At 49.0% G+C, this 20,748-nt stretch overlaps 1 protein-coding gene across 2 annotated transcripts; it reads right to left on the bottom strand.

Moving 5' to 3' along the window:
* Positions 1–4,535: 4,535 nt before the first annotated feature.
* On the bottom strand, positions 4,536–11,406 carry GNPNAT1 (glucosamine-phosphate N-acetyltransferase 1). 2 transcript variants are annotated; one of them, XM_037393859.1, is made up of 6 exons: positions 11,284–11,406; positions 8,625–8,812; positions 7,865–7,927; positions 7,079–7,206; positions 6,516–6,577; positions 4,536–6,077 (listed from the first exon to the last, which is right to left on the bottom strand). In XM_037393859.1, the coding sequence occupies exons 2-6, from the start codon at positions 8,794–8,796 to the stop codon at positions 5,930–5,932; spliced, it is 573 nt and encodes a 190-aa protein (XP_037249756.1). In that variant the 5' UTR covers positions 8,797–8,812; positions 11,284–11,406; the 3' UTR covers positions 4,536–5,929. The 2 variants fall into 2 exon arrangements, with proteins under 2 accessions (XP_037249756.1, XP_037249757.1); XM_037393860.1 differs by having other exon boundaries at positions 8,721–8,812.
* Positions 11,407–20,748: the final 9,342 nt, after the last annotated feature.

Below are 20,748 nucleotides of genomic sequence, written 5' to 3'. Positions count from 1 at the left end.
TACCTTGTTCTCGGTATATATTATGGTCATGCATGTAGAAATGTGCTTTATGAACTGCAGGATGCGCTGCTACTGGCAATTGAGCAACAGCAGTGATCTTATCACTATATAATTCTTTACTTTTTTATAAAACCTTACTATATACTGAATTAGTTTGACACTCTGAGACCAGTTTAAGACAAAATACTGTTCTAAAAATCTCACCTTGTTTTATGCAAGTTTAACAGAGGACTGATTAACTAATAAAATAGTCATGTGCTGAATTAATACAGAGGGCAGCTACCGATTTCACACATATCAAGACTGAATTCTTTTAGCTATAGTATTAAAAAGCTGCTTGTTAACTTAAATCCACTTCTAACTAATTTGAACAAGCCAGTATGGTCCAACTGTCAATTAGAACAATGCATCTTCAAACTGGTGTTGAAGTAGTTCCTTTTGTCAGACAATAGTTGCATCCTTTGAGGTAAAAAATTGGGTTGATGTTTGAAAACTGAGGCCTGAAGCACTGGCTGTAATAGTATAAAGACCTAAGGGATTCACCTTGGCTCTTCTAAAGCATTAGAGTCAATTAAGGCCACACAGTTATCGGTGCTTTAAAATTTTCAAGGTGGTTTGTGCAACTTAACTCTTCTCCCTTCTCAGAAGCACTATGATTGATAGCCACTAGTTGTGCCAGTACAGGCCCAGTTCTGGATCTCCGCTTCATTGGCCAGTTGGTCTGTGGTGTAGAAGATCTGAATGAAATGGTGGCCGCTTTAGAGCGCTGTGGTGACTGAGCAAATTACGAAGCTGTTAGAAGAACTTTGTGTTTTGGGGGAATCTGAGCTTGTAATTAGACTCTGTTTTAACAGGGAACAGGTAGGCTCAAAGGAGTTGAATGAATATAAAAGACATTTGAGGATCCGAGCACCCAGCTGTCTCCCTGTACAGCACTATGGCTGTGTGCCAATGGCTAATGTCCTCTGTCAGCCTTGGTATCCTGGCCTGGTGGGGCTGGAAGGGACCTCTGGAGCTCACCCAGCCCACCCCCTGCTCAAGCAGGGTCTCCTAGAGCGGGCTGCACAGCCCAGGCGGGTTTGGATGTCTCCAGAGAAGGAGACCCCACCGCCTCTCTGGGCGGCCCGGCCCAGCGCTCCGGCACCCTCACGGTAAAGACGTTTTTCCTCACATTCAGGTGGAACTCCCCGTGTTGCAGCGTGTGCCCGTTGCCCCTTGTCCTGGCGCTGGGCACCGCTGGAAAGAGCCTGGCCCCGTCCTCTTGGCGCTTGCCCCTAAGATATTTGTAGGCATTGATGAGATCCCCTCTCAGTCTTCTCTCCAGGCTCAACAGCCCCAGCTCTCGCCTGTCATCACCAGGGAGATGCTCCTGTCCCCTCATCATCTTTGTAGCCTCTGCTGGCCCCTCTCCAGCAGTTCCCCCTCTCTCTGGAACTGGGGAGCTCACACTGGACACAGCACTCCAGGTGCGGCTTCACCAGGGCAGACTTGGGTGTGTGTGTGGGAGAAACCAGTGCTGGGGGGGACTGTGAGGGCAGGTACCTTTGAATTTGAAGGCAGGAAGCTGAACAGTGAAGCTGTTTTGTACTGGGGATTTCTTCTGATGGTGCCTTTTGCTGAAGGATTGCCCAGCATCTTGTTTACTCTGTAGGAGTTCTGTCTCACTTTGTGTAATCGAGGCAGGTTGACCTGCATCTGTGACTTGCTGATCTTTGCTTAGCTGGGGATCCTCTGCCTTGTCTTGCAGCTCCTTGGAAGGCTTGTGGAGGAGCTATCCCTCTGGAACAAGCCTGAGCTCTTGGCCTGTGTCAAGGCTCTTAAAGTAGCTAGCAGGTTCTGGTTTGAAAACCACTGCCTGGGTTGAAGCCTGCTGCTAGGTGGCGGCATCTGAGGAGGAAATCCTGCTGCAGCGAGTCAGGGCTTTGAGCTGAGCCAGGACACCAGGGTGAGGCTTTATAGCCCAGTAACCTCTTCTCATGTGGAAGGTGAAGGCCCTGCAGTGCTGTGTGTGGGGAGGACTTACAGCTTCAGTGAGGATGAACCAGTGTTGAGCAGCACTTTCCTTTTACTGCTGCCTACATCAGTGAGGGAACAGTGCAAATCCTCCAGGGGAAGGAAAAAAAATCTTTAAAAACCATGATGCTTTAGTCAGGAAACTTTCAGCTTGAAAAAGAAAGTGTGACACTTAGCTCCTTAAGAACTACAGCCAGTCAGCTCAACACTGACAAGTTGAGCATGTGGTGCTGGTTTTGCAGTTGTAGGGTTTATTATGTGCTGGTAACTGATCTCTTTAAAAGAATGTTTCTGGGGCTGTTGGGAAATGCTTTGGTGATGTCTCCCCCCTTGCCCCATGAGGCTGCCACATGGCTGTGGCAGGGTTTGTGCGTGTCCATCTCTGCACAGCTCACCAAATACTGGCAGCTACAAGCTTCTGACGAAACAAGGATGGGAATCAGAATTTCTGCATAAAACTGCTTTCTATTTCAGCTCCCTTGGGAAGGAGTAGAGACAAAACACAGATGGGAGAATGCTTGATTCATCTAAATATCCTCTGTCAGAGAAGCTTGTTCATGTGTAATCTGGTTCTGTTACCTCACTGGGGTCCTGGTGCTTCCTTGGGGAAACTCTCCCGAACTTACAGGCTTCATGACTAAGGCTTTTCCAGCATTTTTTTTTTTTTAAATGTTTGCCATGATCCCATACTGCTGCCTTCTACAGTCATTTTGGTCTATTGCATTGCACATAACAGCTTCTCCGATCCTCGGGGATTTCTGACAAGATCCTTCATTCCTTTGTTCCCTGGGAGTGGGAGATCTTGCTCTTTTTTCTTGACCTGATTGTAGTATAGAAAAATTAACAGGGCTTCTTCAGCTTAGAATTTTTAATACCCCCTGTTGCTGTTGAATGCTGTTACTTGTGCCACGTTCCTGGGAGCGGTGACAGTTTAGAAGAACATTTCCTTGCATACTAGCAAGTGTTCTTCCAGCTGCCTGGAACCACTGTGGTGTTTGAGACGTTCCTGTCTTGGTGTAGTGTGTTTGCCAGCCAATGCTTCTTCCCCTGCCTCTGTTCCTGAGGCTGGTCCCTGCTCTGCAGCTCACCCATGACCCTGCCAGTAGAAGGGTGTACCCATCAGCCAGCCTGGCAGCGTGATGCAGCAGGTGACAGTGCCTTTCTTCTCACAACACAGCTGCTGGAATGGCTGTTTGCATAGGGGTGGTGGCCTGCTGAGGTTGCACATGTCACCTCAGCTATGGAACAAAGAGCTCTTCAGAGCTAAAGGCTGCTGATGAGGCATTGTCATCCAGCCACAGAACCAAGCTTTCAACCCAGTTCATTTGTTTTACAATGATCTAAGCTGGGTACAAGCACCTGCTCCTCACTTGTACTAATTTTTTCATTAACTCCTAACAATGAAGGCCTGGAGCTATTTAGATGGTGTAGATACCATAGTATTTAAATAATACACTTGAAATCAGTGGAAATTCAGAGTTCACTAAAACTATCAAAGGCAAGAAAACTTGGGCCAGCAGAAAGCTGTAGCTGATTTTATAAAATTAGTTCTGAGGTAGATGCTCTGTCAACAGAGCATGCCAGGGGGAAGCCCTGCTGTCAGGGTTTAACCCCAGCCACTCACTTCCCCCACCCCAGCTGGCCAGAGGAGGACAAGCAGAAGGGTAAAAGTGAGAAAACTCATGGGTTGAGGTAAAGACAGTTTAATGGGACAGAAAAGGAAGAAAATAATAATTAAAAGATACGGAAAATACAAAGCAGCTGCTCACCACTCACCAACCGATGCCCAGCCAGCTTTCCCCCAGTTTGTATGCTGAGTATGACATCTTGTGGTAGGGGACAGCCCTGTGGCCAGTTGGGGTCAGCTGTCCTAGCAGTGTCCCCTCCTCCTTGTGCCTCCCAGCCTGCTAGCTGGCAGGGCCTGAGAAGGCTTTGACTTCATATACAGTTAGCAACAACTAAACCATCAGTGTATTACCAACATTATTCTCAGCCTAAATCCAAACCAGCACTGTATCAGCTACCAGGATGAAAATTAACTATCTCAGCCAAAACCAGGACATCTGCTTTCCCTCAAGAGAAAACAGGGTGCCAGGCCTACCTGCAGGCCTGCTGAGCATAAAATGGGTTAGAAACCTCTTACCCAGCACCAGGACATGTGCCCTGCTCTGGCCTTCTCTGTGGCCCTGCGTTCTCATCCGTGTCTGTAAGCAATCCAGCTGTTCAGATGCACACCTCTGGCTGGAGAAGAGGTACTTGGGCTGGCATTCATGCCTGCAGGCAAAGGCTCTGCCACCAGCACAAGCCAAGACTGTCCTTTAAAACACTTGTTTCAGTGAAGTCATGCTGGCAAAGATGCCCACAATCAACACCAAGTCTCCAAAAGTGGTTTGGGTTTTTTTGTCTAGGGAAAGGAAAATGAAGGTATTTGTAGCCAGACAGTACTGTTCTGAAAGACAACAGGTACACACTGTAGATACCTGCCACTAGGCACAACACAGCAATGTGAAAACTAGACTAGATACATTTGGCAGTCTTCATTTATTCAGCTTAAAGATTTTTTTTATTATTATTAAAAATAATCAATAAATAAAACAGACATCACCAAAGAAACACTATATCGAGTGGAGTACCATCAGGAACATTAAATAGAACCCCCACCACAGCTTAAAGTAGCTCTCCACACCACAATGAACGAACATTTTGTAAGGCCCAACTGTTCACAAACAAGACTGGCTGTTCTGTACAAACCATGTATTTATAATGCCCTATTCATAGATGTAGGATTTGTCACTCTCTTCGCACAAAACACTACTGTTGAAACTAGGGCTTTGTATGTTATTTGCTTGCCATTGCTGGCAAAAGTGCTAACAATTATTTATCCAACCTTATAGCAAAAGGGATGCTCCAAAGAAGCAGCAATCCCTCAGTACAGGACGGGGGATTTCCCTGCTGGTTCGCTATGGCATAGGCATAAGCCATTACCAGCAAAACCACAGCCTGCTGGCCAGGTGCGCTGGGTGAAGCTGAACAGGCTACTGCCAATCCCAAACCACACTCCCATCACGTACTAGCCAGAGCCCCAGCCCTACTAGAGACAGGGCACCCTCTGCCAGACATTCCCATTTCCCAGTTATCTTTGCCCTGTTGCAAACCATGTTTGAGTTTGTTTGTTGGGTTTTTTGTCAGAAAAAAAAAAAAAGTCATTATCCTGAAAACTAAGTTATCAGCTAAAGTGCAGGACCCCTGCTGTGAGAAGTACACATCCATTTTTAGATTTGGAACATCAGCTTCAGCATACACCATTAGGGTTCTCCCCTACTTGCACAAACAGTAACAAATTCAGTTTTGGAAAATAGTGCCTATAAAACTTTAGACACACTAATAACAGCAACAGCACTTCAGTGAGGTTCCATGGAAAGAACAGAACAAATGCCCATTCTGTATCGCTAATTCTGCATAAGAGAAGCATCATCCCCACCCAAGCTACATCATCCTTCCACAAAGTACGGATGGCAGAACAATCCCATGAGCTGTACTTTGGCTATCAAGAAAAAGAAGCGCAAATCTTTAGAAAAATACAATGCAAGAAAAAATCTGAGATAAAAATATATACCTTTGGTTAAAAACCATGCCTTTAACAAGAGTCCTTTGTAACTCAGACCAAAAAAAAGCTTCACTTAGACTGAACAGTAGTAAAAATTAGTTCTAAGCGCTTATTTGCTAACCCAGAGGACCCTTCTAAAATGTCAGTAATTTTTTTTAATGATTTACACATTTGATGTTAATTATTTATAGGGATCATTATATTTGTAGCAATAAACTATAGAAATTTTCCACGAAGAGAATGTTTGTAGCACAAGCTCCTCCACCAAGAGTCTTTAAAAAAAAAAACAAAACAAAAAACTGGAAGTTCTTAATTAAAGAACCGTTGAAACATGTAGTTTTCTTCAGATACTGAATAGCCAAACTTCTTATAGAAATCCACATTTTTTGGCAGACACTCGAGTGTAATTTTGTAACAGTTCAGTCTCTTACTTAGCAGCGTAAGGGTGGACGTTAATCTGCAAAAGACAAAACCAACAGTTAAACAGCCCTGAACGCTGCATCAATTAACATTTAACTAGCTTAAGTTATCAGACCTACAATACTGAAGTTCTACAGCACTCTGCATTTTTTTCCCTTACTACACAGGACTGTTCTTATTTCTTGCGATAGCAAGTAAGCACCAGTGTCTTGCAGACAATTTTAGGTCACTGTTACAACAACCTCAGCTTGTGCTCTGCCAGCTAGTGATCCCTTCTGGCTAAATTCTTCTCATGTGTCTGGCTGGGGAAGATCCGCCCTGCAGAGCTAAAATCCTGGTCCCATAGGTCTGGTGAGCGATCTTTGCCAGCGTGTTTTGGCACCCATCAGCGCAGGAGGGTGGGGGGACAGGAAGTGACCAGGTAAGTAAGGGCTTCCTGCCTGCTGTTGAATGGCAAAGGTGGTGAAATACTTACAGTTTACCAAGCTGCTTTCCTCTGCACTCCCCGCTTACTACTACATCTTCTATCCTTCCTCTCTGTGAAAATACAGGCAACTGTGAGTCGAATAGAAAGCTGTTGTGTTAGTCTCCCTACTGCTTCACGTTTCACGCTTGGATTTTCTGCTTTCTAATCAGATACAACTCCTCTGGCAGTTGACACGCTTGTAATGCCCCTTGCAAGTGGGAGCTGCAGTCCCACCACAGACTTTCCCTGCCAAGGGATTTGTCTCTAGCTCCCCGTTTTCACACATCTAGCTGGGACTCCACAGCAGCGAGACCCTCAGCCATCTGCTCTGTCAGAACCAAGTCTGACTAGTTCAAAAGCTCACTGTGAGGGAGAATGGAACAGACATAAAATTGCTCTTTTTTAAGAAAAGCCAAAGCTTCCTTTTACTATTTAGCTGAGCACGCAAGGATGGGAGAGCCTTTAAAATGTCAAAGGTACTTCATCACACAGTAACACCATAAAAATATCATACATGGAGTCAGGGGACAGGGTCTTTCTCCTCACTTTACAGCTGCAGCAAGAGAATATACCTTTGCACAGGAGTGAGTGAACTTATGTTCTATAACCAGTGTTGCTGTAGCAACAATCTGCCCAAGATTTGTGTCTTCTACAACAGTAACGTAGTAATCTCCAGATCTCTTCATGTGCTCAAAGGTTTCTGTGGGAGCAGACAGACAGTGGAACAGCCACTGTTAATCTCAGATTAAATTGCTATGAAGTCTAACACTTGCAACAGATTCTGACTGCAGATCACTGCAGGGTTCAGGATCACAAGGAAGATGCACCCAAGACCCCAGCGCCTGAAAGCCCCAGAGTCACAACCAGCAAAAAGCAGAAATTAAACACATTCCTTTTCCTTAGCTGCCAAGAGAGCCCTCTTTCCCCAGCATCTCTGCAGATAGGCATTGTGACAAAGTTGTCAGTATCTCCTTTAAGTTTTCTTATGTCTCAGTCAAACCAGTGAAGCAACCTCAGGACACCACTGAGCTGCGATCAAAGGCAAGCCTCTGCCTCGCTACTGGTGCTGCAGTAAGTCAGCCCAAACAAGCCATCACCCAGTAGTCCCTTCTGCCAGGTGTCTAAAGCTCAGTCTCCAAAGCAGGTATTACAATTTAGGCCTGTCCCTGCCAAGAAACCCTTTGGGATAGCTGCGACAATGCTGAGTGCCAAAGGCTGCCTCAGGGGAACTGAGCTAATAAACCCCTTTGGCATCAGGCAGTTGGGAGCCTTGCACCCAAGTAGATTTGCTGTCAGTTTCAGTGTCCTCTGGCTCCCAGCAACCTCTATGGAAATGCCACAAATAATGATATACTCACTGATAAACTGCTCTGGGCTTGCAACTCCAGTTTCAGTCAGCTGACCCAGAACCTTAAAAAAGCCTGTTATAAAAGAAGTGTGGGGGGGAGACACCAAACAACCCTCAGTGAGGGACAGAGACACAATTAGCTCCAAATAGCACAGAAGAACCCGACAGGGCTGTTGGGAGAGTTAACATCCCCACAGCACCATCCAGCTCAGTGGTACATAAAAGCCTACACTCTGCATATTCTAGAACTAGACTGTAATCTTAAAATCAAACTCCTGCCTTGAGCAATGCTTAAGAATCAGCTACTGCCTCAGCAGCAAACTGCAGCTCAAGCACAGAAGATGCATACATTCAAGCAAGAAAAGTATAAGCCTGAAATGATGTGGTATTAAACTGTATGTTCAGAACAATCTTTTTGTCCACATTAAAGAACTGAAGTCTTCATGCACTAAGAATAATATGCTGGTTCACATTATTTTTATGTAAAAGGGAACAGTATGAACAACTGTACTCCCTCTCTAAAGGTGTGGTGAATAGGAAGCTGTGGATCACTTGGAAGATATGACATAACAGTAAAACCAGTTTCGAGGGTCCCCCAAACACAGCACCAATCCATGGTGCCAAGCACTCAAATTCCTTACTGATAAAAATAACCCAAATCAGATAAAATCAGCAATCCTAATCTGTTGAGAGATCACACAGAAATACATATTATCTAGTTCAGCACCCAGCTTTCACTTGTGGCAATCATTAAACAGGATTGATTCTACCTCGATTTAAATCAGCTGTGCAAAGCGGTCTTAAAACTAGGCCATCTCCTGGATCTAAAGGAGAAATAGCAGGAGAAAACGTCACTGTGTTCTCACTCCAGTCAAGTTCATGCAGAATATTTGGGTCAAACATCGGTGTGTCATCAGGCATCACTGTTGCAACAGGCATCATGGCTGCAACAAGTGTTCTGGAACAGAAAGCACATGTGTAAGGAACATTTTGGTTTGCTCTTGTTTTAATCTCTAAATATGCTGTCCCCTGGTTATGCCGTGCCACATGACGTTCCTGGGACAGGTGAATGCGCTGCTGTTCACTTTATCTGCAATTGAAGCTCCTCAACCTTCTCCAGACTAAGCTGTGGGGTTAAACAAAGGTCACCCCCATGTTATCTAAAAGTCAACACGGAGCACTTATGGCACTTGGGTTCATCAAGGAAGTTTTTTTTCTCTTGGAAAAAACCAAGCAGATAAGGCATTCACCAGGATACTTAACCCCTATAGCCCTCAGAAAAGGAAAGCATCTCACATTCTCTAGAAACCTCCCTACATACTGTTTACTGAGCACAGAGGAGATCATTTGCATTGATGTTTCATTTAAAACTGGCAGAATAGTACACTTTTTTCAACTGGTCCCATCACATAAATATTGGGTGGCTCAGCCAAGAGGCACTACATCACACAGATGAAAACACAGATGATACAACAGCCTGCACACATGCTTAAAGCTCGTGCTGTGTTTCTCATGAGGTCACATTTGCTCTACGTATTTACAAAATCTAATACCATCTCAGCTGTATAGTGCAGCACCTCATTGTCCATTAACAGGTAAAACAGAACTGCCAAGATGACAGTTAATGATTAAAGAGATGCTGGGAATTGTGTATTATTTAGAAGTTTAGCTGTACCAGAAAAGATATGGTAATCACACTATTGGACAGGCCAAATGAACATCAACAAGAAAAATGTATTCGGGATGCTTTTCAAAATAAGGCATCTTGCAGCCCTGTTAAGCTGTCCTGAGAAAGTACAGAGGATGTTAGCTATGAAGCATCTCAGCATAACTGCAGCATAATAGCTTCGAAACTATTAAAAAAAAATCAAAAAAAGCCCACAAAATTTTTGTTATGCCACCTGCTGTTATCCACTGGCCTTTAAACCCCCATTCTTATCTCAATCTTGCATATAAAACTAAAAGAATTTGCTGTCAGAGCAATTAAACAACAATGAAAATTCATATGGGATGAGAATTTGTAAAATAAAACAGTGGGAAAAGTGCAAAGAAAAACATTTCCACAGACAACAGAGTCAGAAGTGAAAATCCGTTTCTTCTGAGCCCCAGTCTGGAGCTTTAGCGATCAGGTCACACTGATATGTGCAGAGGACTGCAAGCCCATCACGAGCATATTAATTATGTCACTGCTAAGCAAAACTGATGTCTCCCTGGTTCCAGCAATACATCTGGTATCTCTGTTCCTAGATCTCAATTATTGTCATATTGCTGTTACCCTGTCCCATTACAAAGCCTTCCTAGAATTCATGAGCATTCATAACATTCAAATAGTGTCCTGTACAGAATAAAATAAATTTAATTTCACCTTAGAATTACAGAATACCGAGCACACACAATACTAGAAAAGCCCTGTTGAAGGAAATAAAAGTTTTTTGATGCTCTCCAAGCAGTTAGTGACAAACTAAACAGTTATTTTCCAAACTACAGCCAGCACAGCTGGAGCAGGATGAAGTTCGAAGCTTCACACATTTTCTAGAGTTCGGAATATGACTTACTCCACAGAAATGCACTGGTCAGTTAAAGAAAAAGGGATGAAGGCATGGCCAGGAAGGGTAGCTCCGGCCTATTTCGATAGGTAGCCGGTTCCCCCTCCTGGCCTGCTGAGCTTACTCCAAGCCCGGGTGCTGGCCCTGGTGCACACCCCAAGGCTCCCCGCCGGAGCATCCCGGGCTCCCCACCCGTGTCAGCATCGGGACGGGGCCGTGCCTGCGCGCACGGGACACCCTCCCCCGCTCCGGGAAGTCGGCGGTGAAGGAGCACGGTATGCCTGCTCCTCCCGGAATCTGCTGCCTGCCTGAGGAAGACCCTCCCCGGGGGCTGCTCGGTCAGACCTCACCCGGCTCCCCAGCCGTAGGGGAATGGGGCGACAGAGCCAGCCCCGCACTGCCCCCGGCGGGGTCCCCACCTGAAGCTGTCCCCGCCCCGAGGGGGTTTCCACAGGGCCCCGAGGGAGGGCCCCACAGCTCTCAGCTGCAGCAGCCCCTCAGGTGTGGGAACCCACACACAGCCCTTCGAGGGTCCCCTTAGCTCACCCCCGGGGTGCTGTCCTCTCACCTCACACCCAGCCGCTCGGGGGGATGGCGGGGGGGGTGGGGTGGGTGTCCCTCACCTCACACCCAGCCGCTCGGGGAGCAGAGCGTCCCTGACCTCACACCCAGCCTCTCCTTAGGGGGGGGGCGGAGGGGGGTCCCCTCACCCCCTCAGCAGGGGCCCCGCAGGCCCATCCTTCACGCAGCCCCTCGTGGGGGGAGGCGCACGTCCCTCCCAGTCCCTCGGAGGCATCCCCGCTAGCCCGCCCCTCACCCAACTCCTGAGGGGGACGCCGAGGAGCCGGGCCACCTCCGCAGCCCCCGTCCCGCTCGCACTCACCCGTGCACGAGGCCGCGGCGCCGAATGCCGCCCGCACCGGCTCCACCGCAGGCGCCGCACGGACGTGGCAAGGGAGCGTGGCCCGGCACGCACGCACGCCAGCGCGCGGCCAATCACCGACCGCCGGCCCCGCCCCCGCTTCGCGGCCTTCCGACCTTCGGGAACAGCCCCCCCTCGCGCACGGATTGGGCGGCGGGGGTGCGGCCACGCCCCCTCCCTGGGAGAGGCCCTGCCCCTGCGCGCGCGTAGCGCCGTGCCGGCGGAGGCGGGACAAGATGGCGGGTGTGGTTGTGCGCGGCCCGGGCAGCCCCGCTGAGCCCGCCGCCCCTCCCGCTGCTCCTCTGCCTGAACGGCCGTTTCACCGTGGCGGCTGCCCCGATGGGCTCGGCGGGGTGAAGGGTGAGGGCAGCGAGAGCAACCGGGCGCCAGGCCCGGCTGCCTCGCTCCACCTGGGGAGCGCGCAGGCAGAGGGATTTGCCCCGGCTGACAGCGTTTTGACGCCTGAAGGAAAATCCCTCCGGCTCCCTGCACTGGCATCCCTCCCAGGAGCCAGGCGGGTGGCAGGGGAACAGGCAGTGCCCCTCAGTGCAGGCAGGATTCCTCCCTTCCGTGGGTGGTGGGAGTCCCGCTCCTCAGCGTGGTGTGGGGAGGGGGTGTGTGTCTGCTGGGCTTGGCAGGCCTTTTTTTTTTCAGCTGGCTGCCTTCCCTGTAGAGATAACTGGTGTTTATTTTGACTGACTGCTGCATTTGCTTCTGGGGGAAAGGTAAAACTGATGCTCAGACCACGTGAGGTCAGTGAGGGTCTGTGTGATGGTTTTCAGAAGCAACACGCCAGGCAGCTCGGAGGCTGTCCTTGCTGGCTGCTCTGCATACTTTTCCCGGTGTTTTCACTGGGGTTTGGCCTCCGGAGGTCCTCTGGGAAGCTGCCCGGTGCCTTTGGAGGGCTGCTCTCCAACCCCGAGCTGGACACAGCTCCGGATGGGCCCATGGGTAGCTGTGGAGGGATGGCTCAGATGAAAGGACTATACACAGGTTCCTTTCTCCTGAGGAATTGCAGGTGGGAGCAGCTTTAGTAACGAAAGCATCCCTCACTTTGATAATTTTCATCTCTGGGGGATTGCTTTTGGAGGCTCCGTCACTCCCTTTGGGCAAGACCTTGATCAGCCTCCAAGGCTGGCAGAGGGCATGAGTGAGGGTTTTTCTTCCTTTCCAATGAAAAAACCCAACCAACTCTGAGATCATCTTAAGAGGCTGTTTTATAAATAGCTGAGGTCAAGGCGTGCATGCAGCATGGAGCAGGAAGCCTTGCTGAACAAGATAAATCTACAATGTGCTTCTGAGACATGATTTTCATTTTCCATGTTTCTTCCCCGTGTTACTCTACCCTCAGAATGAATCACTGTTGCCATGGAAACAATCAACATTACTTAGTTTTTACTTCTTCAGGCCCAGAGTGACCAGATGACACACACCAACCTCCCTGGGCTCAGGCACACCCAAAATCTGGGGGCGATGCTTGTCCAGCAGAAACAGGGCTGGGGGCTGCATGGGTGAATCACTGTGACTATTAACCTTTTATTACAAGGGAGAGCTACAAACTGGATGTGAGCTTTTCCCTCCTATTCCTTCTCTGTTTCCTTCATTTTGAAGGGTTGAGAGGACTGGGAAGGTCCTATTCATGCTACAAAAAACGAACATCATGTCTCACTTCTGTGCAGAAAAAAACCCCAAACAACCCACAAACTGGGAGTGTGGACACATTTCCACTGTGTGAAAAATGGCAGGTGGCAGTTTAGCTTAACTCCCCTCCGCAGTGCCTTTTCCTGATTGAAAGATTTTATGGATGTGAGATAGATTTTGTGTTTCACCTAAATCACTGAAAAGTCAAGACTTTTTAAAAACAAAACCCGTGCCATAACAAGGCCATGGCCACATGGTGTCAGCCCAGCTCTCCCCAGTGAGGCTCGGAGACGAGGTCCTGGACCAGTGTGGGGAATACGTCTTTCTGGACGAGACTTATCCATATACATCCTCCCATCCAACAATGGAATGACCCAGAAGATGCATCAGGCCCGTGGTATTTAATAGCTGAATGGCGCTATCCTCTGTGCATGTATCTCAACTTCTGACCGCCAGAGCCCCTACTGTGCTGCAGCATAACATTGCAGAATGAGGAAAAAATCCTTTGGTTTGGTAAAACCTCTTGCCTTGCCCCAGCAGGGCTGTTTTTTAGCCCTTTAGACTAGTCCTGTCCTATTAACCACTGCAGGTACTGACTGTGGCTTGGGTTGAGGACAGAAACCTTTTTGCACATGGATTTTGTAGCAGCATGAGTCTAAACCAGAGCAGGGAAATGATCTGGATGGAAAAACCTTCCCAAGGAAAGGTGAATTTGCCAGTCTGTGAGCAGAGGTGGGAACATACTGCCTGCAACTGGATTTGCAAACTGAGAGCTAAGAAACCTGCCCTGATGGAGGGGCTTAAACTGAACAGTGCCTCTTGTCAGTGCTTCCAAAACCCTCTTCCATTTCAGGAACCCAGAGATACTTTGAAGAAGAGCTGCTGTCATGAGAGGATTAACCCCTCACAAAGATTTGCTCTTTACACCCTCCCAAGGGCCCATTCAAAACCCTCTGGCAAAACCTGAGCCAACCACACAGGCAGGGCAGAATGGGGCCAGCTGTTTTTCAGCCACCCCGCTTCCCATGTGGTAAGTTTTAAGCTTTTTCTCTAATTTTAACCACATTGGAAGGAGGTGGCGGTGCTCTTAAGGGCTTTTAAAGAAGAGGTGGCCAGCCAGGAAGGATTAGATTAGCGTACCCAGCAAGAGGAAACTGGGTCGGGGCTCAGCCACTTTGCAAAGGCTCCTGAGAGTCCGCGCATGAAACAGGCTTTGCTTCTTGCCAAAAGCTTGGCAAAAGGCATGTGGCTGCTGCTGAGCTCTCACATATCCATGAGACATCTCCAAGTCCCACCTGGTGGCTTTGTACAGGTCAAGCGATTAGGGCCGGTGAGGATTCACAGCAGCAAACAGATAAATCTCCCCAGTACCTCCGAGGCCAGGATTTCGCTGCTGAAGAGCAAGGGGAAAGTTGAAATAACTCATTTCCATTTGTGTCATGGATGCGTTCATCTCCTCTGCTGGTTCCACTGCGGTGTATTTTGTTGCAGAGGAAAAAAAAAAAACAAACAAACCAGCAAAGTGATATCCTCTGGCTGTTCTGTATTTGCCAGCACTGGAACAAGACAGTCACAAGGCAGGGAAATTGCAAATTCATGACCGCGGGACAGTCAGAAAGATGGGAAAGGAAGCACTTGCTTGATGTAAATGTTTGAGTCTGAAACACACCCTGCTTTATGAGGAGAGAAAAAGGCTCTCCTGTGGCTGTATGACACAAGGCAGTAAGAATGAATAAATCCTTGCCACAATAAAATTGTTTACATTCTGTTTTGGAAACAGATGTTTGGGGCTCAGTATACCCTGGGACCAGCCTCTGATTCTTTTTGCCTCTTGTAGATTGGGCTGTATCCAGCCACCAGTAAATCCCGAGCAGCGGAAATATCTGCGGAAGAGCTGCATAAACCAGCTCTGGGCACCTGGATTTTGCAGAGGGCTCGGCAGCCGCTTAACCCCCATCTCTCTGCCAGAGGCAATAAAGATGCTGCCATGTCTCCCCGAATGTTGCCCACGGGTGGATAATGAGAAACTAAATACCTGCTTGAACTTAATAAAGTCACAGAGGAAGCCTGGCAGTCTTTGGCAAAGCTCTGCCACCATCCAGATGGCTGCCTGGGACCTGGGAAATGATATTTCTTTGGGGTTTATTGTAGTGTTAGTGCAGTTATGAAAGGAGAAGAGCATCTGGACCATGTCTTCCTCACTGGAAATAAATATCCCATCTTTAGCCACAAAGCCAGATACAATCTAACTGCAGGGGCAGGGGAAGTGTTAGGACACCTGTGGTGTGTTGCAGCCCTCTGCCCCAGCCATTGCTTCCAGAGGGAAGCAGAGGCTGCCCCTTGCAGAGGCAGCCCCAGCCTGCTGTCTGCAGAGGCTGGAAAAAGTACATATTTAGTGTCTTCAGGTTTTCTTGTCTCTCCTCCCTATGGCCCAGAAACACCTTTTTTTTTTTTTTTAAATGGAGAAAATCCCCGCCTAAGGCTAACAACATTACGCCTCATTAATACTCAAATATCCCAGCTCAGAGTCCAAGATGGGGCTTTAAAAAAGTGCAAAAAAGTAGCTTCAGTAAGAAACTTACTTATTGCTCTCACCCTCCTTTGGATGTGGCTATTTTATGAGAAGTAAAATAGAATCAGCTCCCCCCCTGGAGTTGGGATCAGATTAAGCACAGGTCTGGCCTTGAGCTGAGAAATGGGGAATGCAACCCAAATGGTACTTCTGATCCCAGAGTGTCCCGAGTCTGCATGCAGCGGGTACGAGGGTGCATGAATTGCAGGTAACTCCAGAGATTTACAGTCCCTGCAGGTAAAAGGACATTTTCTCATCAGGCGCAACCAGAGTACTCTGGATGATGGATCTCCCTAGCCTTCCTGTAAAAAATGAGTGCACTGTGGATTTGATAAGCCATTTTCACTGGACGGATTAGTGAGTAAATAACAGCTTTTACTTTTCTCCCTTCCACCAAATACGAGCTGGTGGTGCCAAGATGGCATTTGTCTAGCAACTGTCTCTGCAAACGCTCTGTCTCACCTGACCTCCCATCAGTGTGCCAGTTAAGGAGGACTGTCGTCTATTTCCCAAAGGTTATATTTCTATAAGCTCAATTAAATTGAGGACTGAAGCTTCCTCAAAGGAACCGCAGCCCTGATTGTTTGTCCTCTGCTTCCATGGATGCTGGGGGAATACATTTAAGGGACAAAACTGGCCCCAGTGCAGCCGTGGGGCAGCCAGGGTTTGGGCATTGGTGGGTGTCCCTCCTGCGCCGTCAGATCATCTGAAACCTGAAGACGAAATTGCCACCCTGGTGGGATGAGCAGTGGGAAGGGCTTTGGAGAGGAGCTATAGGCAGGAGGGAGCTCTCGCACCCTGGTTGTACATGAGTCCGAGCATGGCAGCAATGTGGCCAGCCCGGCCGAAGGCTCAGCAGTGTCCCAGAAGAGCCTTGGCATGTCCCTCGGCAGCCGGCTGCCTGGGGAACTGAGCATGGCTCTTGGGAAGAAGCACATCCTGAATCTGGGCAGCTGAGCAGGCCCAGGACAATATTGCTGTGTGAACTGCTTGACAGGCTTGATCTTTGTTTATCCATTGTGGTGGAAATGCTTTATCTTCCGCTTGGGCTGCACTGTGTGAGCAGTGATAAGAGGCAGTTGTTAAACAGATGCTGAAGCTGATGCTCCCTTGGTCTCCAATTTCCAGGGTTATGGAGAAGAAAAAAAAACGGTGGCTGCTTCCATTGCCCAGAGCCGGAATGGTGTGGGCAGGAGTCCCGTGGGAAGGGCAACAGGGCTGAAGTGAGCGAGGCCTGAAAGAGACTGAGCAGCTGGTCAGCAAAGGGGGGCCCGGGAAGGGTGGGAGGAGAAAACATGGGGGGGGTTCTCAGAATTGCAGGGTGGTGACTGCTGGCTGCTCATGCCTGGAGAGGATGAGCAAGGCAGTGAAAACTTTAGTAGTTTGCTAAGGTCTCTGCATGGGCTACGCTGAGAGCAGCTGCTCCTGCACTGTGCTCCCACCTGCCCTGCCCAGGATGATGGTATTCCCCCAGGTCTTCCTGGACTCTGGGTTGGCTGGACACCAACCAGACCTGGTGGCAGCTCATGAGTGCTGGGAAAAGGTACCACAGCTTGTGCCAGTGGCTTCACCCTGACTTCATCCTTCCTTCCTTCCATGCATCCGTCTATGCGTCCATCCATCCATCCACACTTGGGTGTATTTGCATCCTCCATCCCTGAACAACCCTGAGGTTCAGCCAGATACAGCCACAAGTGGGGAGAGCAGCCCCAAATTTCCCTCTGAAGGAACCCCCTCCCATTGCACCTGGTGGGGGAGACCTCTGGAGATATTCAAAACCCGCCTGGACATGATTCTGTGCAACCTGCTCCAGGAGACCCTGCTTTAGCAGAGGGTTGGACTGGATGAGCTCCAGTGGTCCCTTTCAGCCTCCACCAGTCTGGGATTCTGTGGCCAACCGACTCCCAGGTTTGGTGGAGTCAGACCTGGCTGGAGAAGGGCAGAAGGTCTGGATGAGACAGGAGGCACTTCCCAGCTCTTATCTCTGACCAAACTGCAGATGGATCTGCTATTGAAAAAAAGGCAAATGAAAGTAAGCCAGAGCACATGGCTGTGGAGAACAAACTCTCAGATTTGGGGGGTATTTTAGCACTGGGTGTACTGGAACACTGGGAAGGGGATCGTAACAAGATATGTGTTTGTGCTGATTTCCCCACTGGTTTTGAACTGTGTGGCCTGTCCACAGAGATTTCCGTGCCCTAGGAAGTGCCACAGAGCAGTGAAACTCCAGGTGTCAGCAATGAAATACCAAGAGAGGGGAATGCCCTGAGTGAAGGACTCAGAGAGTCACCCATGATGTGGCCACAAATCTCATGTGTGACACCAGTGAGTGGCAGTTGAGGTGGACAGAGACATCTGGGCTTTCAGATCCAAGCCGGCCTCACTGAGAACTGATGGTAGCTGATGCACCCATGGGACCGAGCATCGTGCCACCGTCACAGCGAGTGGCACCTGCTCTGGTGCAACAGGGCCACATGCAGCAGAGCCATATCCAGCAGCGATCCCTCCCAGGGGGTGGGGAATGGGCTAGCTAGGCTGTGCCACGGTTGCCCGTGGTCTGTCTTGCCCGGCCGTTCCTTTTCCCTCTAGGTGGAGTTATTACACATCAGATTTCAGCTCGCTCTGTGTCTGGACCTGCTCCTGCAGCCAGGCAGACGAGGAGGTTGCTGCCACTCTGCCTGCATCTGCATTGCCCAGGTGCTTCCCAGGAATTTAATGACCTGAATTTAATGAAACCCAGAGTATCTTGGAGGGCTTGTGTCTGCATGTCGTATGCATGGGATGGGAAAGATGAGTTGTGCTTTGGGGGGGTGTGAGCAGGGAAAGGGCAAGGGTCGGTCCAAATGAAATGAAAGTGATAATGCAGGGTCATACCACGGGCTCCGTGGAGCATCTCCCCTTAATTCTGCTTTATGAGCTTTTCCTCCTTCCCCTTACCTTGTGGCATGGTGGGAGAGGAGGGAAGGGAGGCAGGAAATCCTGCAGGGCTATTTTTGAACTCTGGATTAATTAACAGCACCATTAAGGGGCGGGGATTGACTTGGCCACAGAGGGCTTGAAGGACAATTTGGAAGGCATGGATTCCAGATGTACTCCTTCCCAGGCCATGTGGACATCTGCAACAGCGTGGGGTTTGGCTGCAGGTACTGGGGGAGCAGTTGGGGAACTGGACTCTGCACCGTGCTGTGCCCGGGGGCATGCCAACTCTTGGGCCAGTGTGGCTCTTCGTCTCCACCACGTGCTGCTGCTGCAGGGCTGGGAGCATCAGTCTGCTCATCTTTTAGGTCATTGCAAGTATTTTCTTTTTTTTGCAGCTTTGCATAAAGGAAAAATGTTAGAAGTGCTTGCCTAGTGCTCTCCCCAGTGCTCAGCTTGTTCCCCCACCAGCAACATTCACTGCTCTCAGTGTCTCTTCCAGGATGAAGCACTTCAGTGCTTTTGAAGTTTTAGCACCCCTTTCCCTCCCCCCCTTGTCATTTCCCTGTTGGTCTCAGGCATGTTCCCATCTGCTCCTCCTGTTTATAGGAAGGGGAAAAAACATTCAGGAGATAAAACAGCCGTCCCCGGCCGCCACCCACACCCTGCAGCAAGCAGCTTGCCATTGAGTGCAAGGGGAGCCCCTTGGCTATAAGGCCATGTCCTTTAAAGCATCTGACACATGATTTTCAGCTGTGAGATGATGTGATTCAGATGTGGTCCCTCCAGACAGCCACCTGCACAGACAGGGGCTGGAGGTGGCCTCGGGACAGCTCAGTCCCTCTGGCAGGATGGGCAGAAATGGGGACACCTTGGGATCTGAGTTGGCTGAGGGTGTTTTTACCCTGTGTTTGCTTGGCTGTGTGTGTGTATGCATCTTGGGGTGTTTGTCGTCATGGTGGGAGCCAGGCAGAGGGGACAGGCTGGTCTGATTGCCAGGCCAGGACCTGAACTCTAGGAAGGGACATCTGTTGGGTGGTGTTTGGTCTCAGACCTGTTGCAGTGGCCCCCCTCATCCTGCTTTGCTTGAGCCTGGGCACATCCCAAACTCCCAGCTTTCCAAGACTTTCTGGGCTGCTTCTTTCCAGGATTACCATTCCTGAGAGCCCTCCTCACCCTCGCTGCCTCCTCAGGGTAAAAGCAAAACACACATGACTTTCCCAAGGTCACCAACAGCAAACAGCAGCACTCTACCCTCCTGCCTAAATCTGCTGAGAGCCATTAGGAAAACGGGGAACGCAATTTTTCCCAAGTGTCCCAGGTGAGGTCTGGCCATCCCTGCCACCTGGGAGAGACAAGAGACACAGTTACTTTGGGTGGGGGCAAGGGTGGCCTTCACCACCTCTAAACACAGCCAGACAGCCCCTTGAACGCATTGCATGACACAGGTAGGAGAGTGGAGGGGCTTTTATTAAGAGCCCTAATTAATATTATCTATTTATTAAGATAGTCATCTTCTCATGTTGAGAGGTAGGGGTTGCTTTTTTTCTGAGAATTCTACCAGTCTGTTCAGCAATTCTTTATTGGGTGTGCACTTTTCCCCTGACGAAAAGGACCTTGTCTTTAATTAGGAGCTGCTTGACATGGACAGTGGGCTCAGGGAGGTTTGTCCTGAGCCTCAAGAATAAGCAAGATAGGAGAGAACCATCTAGACAATAATGTTGTTAGGGTTAGGGTGGTTAGGGTACTTAGGGTTAGTTCATTTAAGTTACAGAGGGTTAAGGTAGTTACAGTGCTTAGAGTTAGGGTGGTTAGGGCGATTAAGGTACTTATGGTTAGGGTGGTTAGGGTTAGGGTACTTGGGGTTTGGGCAGTTAGGATACTAAGGCATTAAAGTTACTTAGGATTAGGGCCTTTACAGTGCTTAGTGTTGGGGTGGTTAGGGGGACTAAGGTTAGTGGTAGGGCTTGGCTAGGGTCAGGGTCAGGGTCAGGGTTAGGCTTCCCCTAAAGTTAGGCTGATTAAGGTTATGTTGGGTAGTGTACTTAGGGTAAGGGCATTGAAGTTACTTGGGTTAGGGCGCTTGCAGTGTTTAGCATTAGGACGGTTATGCACAGTAAGGTTAGTGGTAGGGCTAGGCTTAAGGCTAGGGCTCCGGCTAGGGTTAGGGTCAGGATTAGGGTTAGGCTTCCTCTATAAGTTAGGCTGATTAAGGTTAGGTCGGTTAGTATGCTTAGGGTAAGGGCATTAAAGTTACTTAGGGTTAGGGCAGTTACAGTGTTTAGTATTACGGTGGT

The sequence above is a fragment of the Falco rusticolus genome, chromosome 7 (assembly GCF_015220075.1).
Source record: "Falco rusticolus isolate bFalRus1 chromosome 7, bFalRus1.pri, whole genome shotgun sequence".
Lineage (NCBI taxonomy): Eukaryota > Metazoa > Chordata > Aves > Falconiformes > Falconidae > Falco > Falco rusticolus.
The sequence above is the reverse complement of the archived record's forward strand: the minus strand, read 5'-3'. Positions and strand labels throughout refer to the sequence as shown.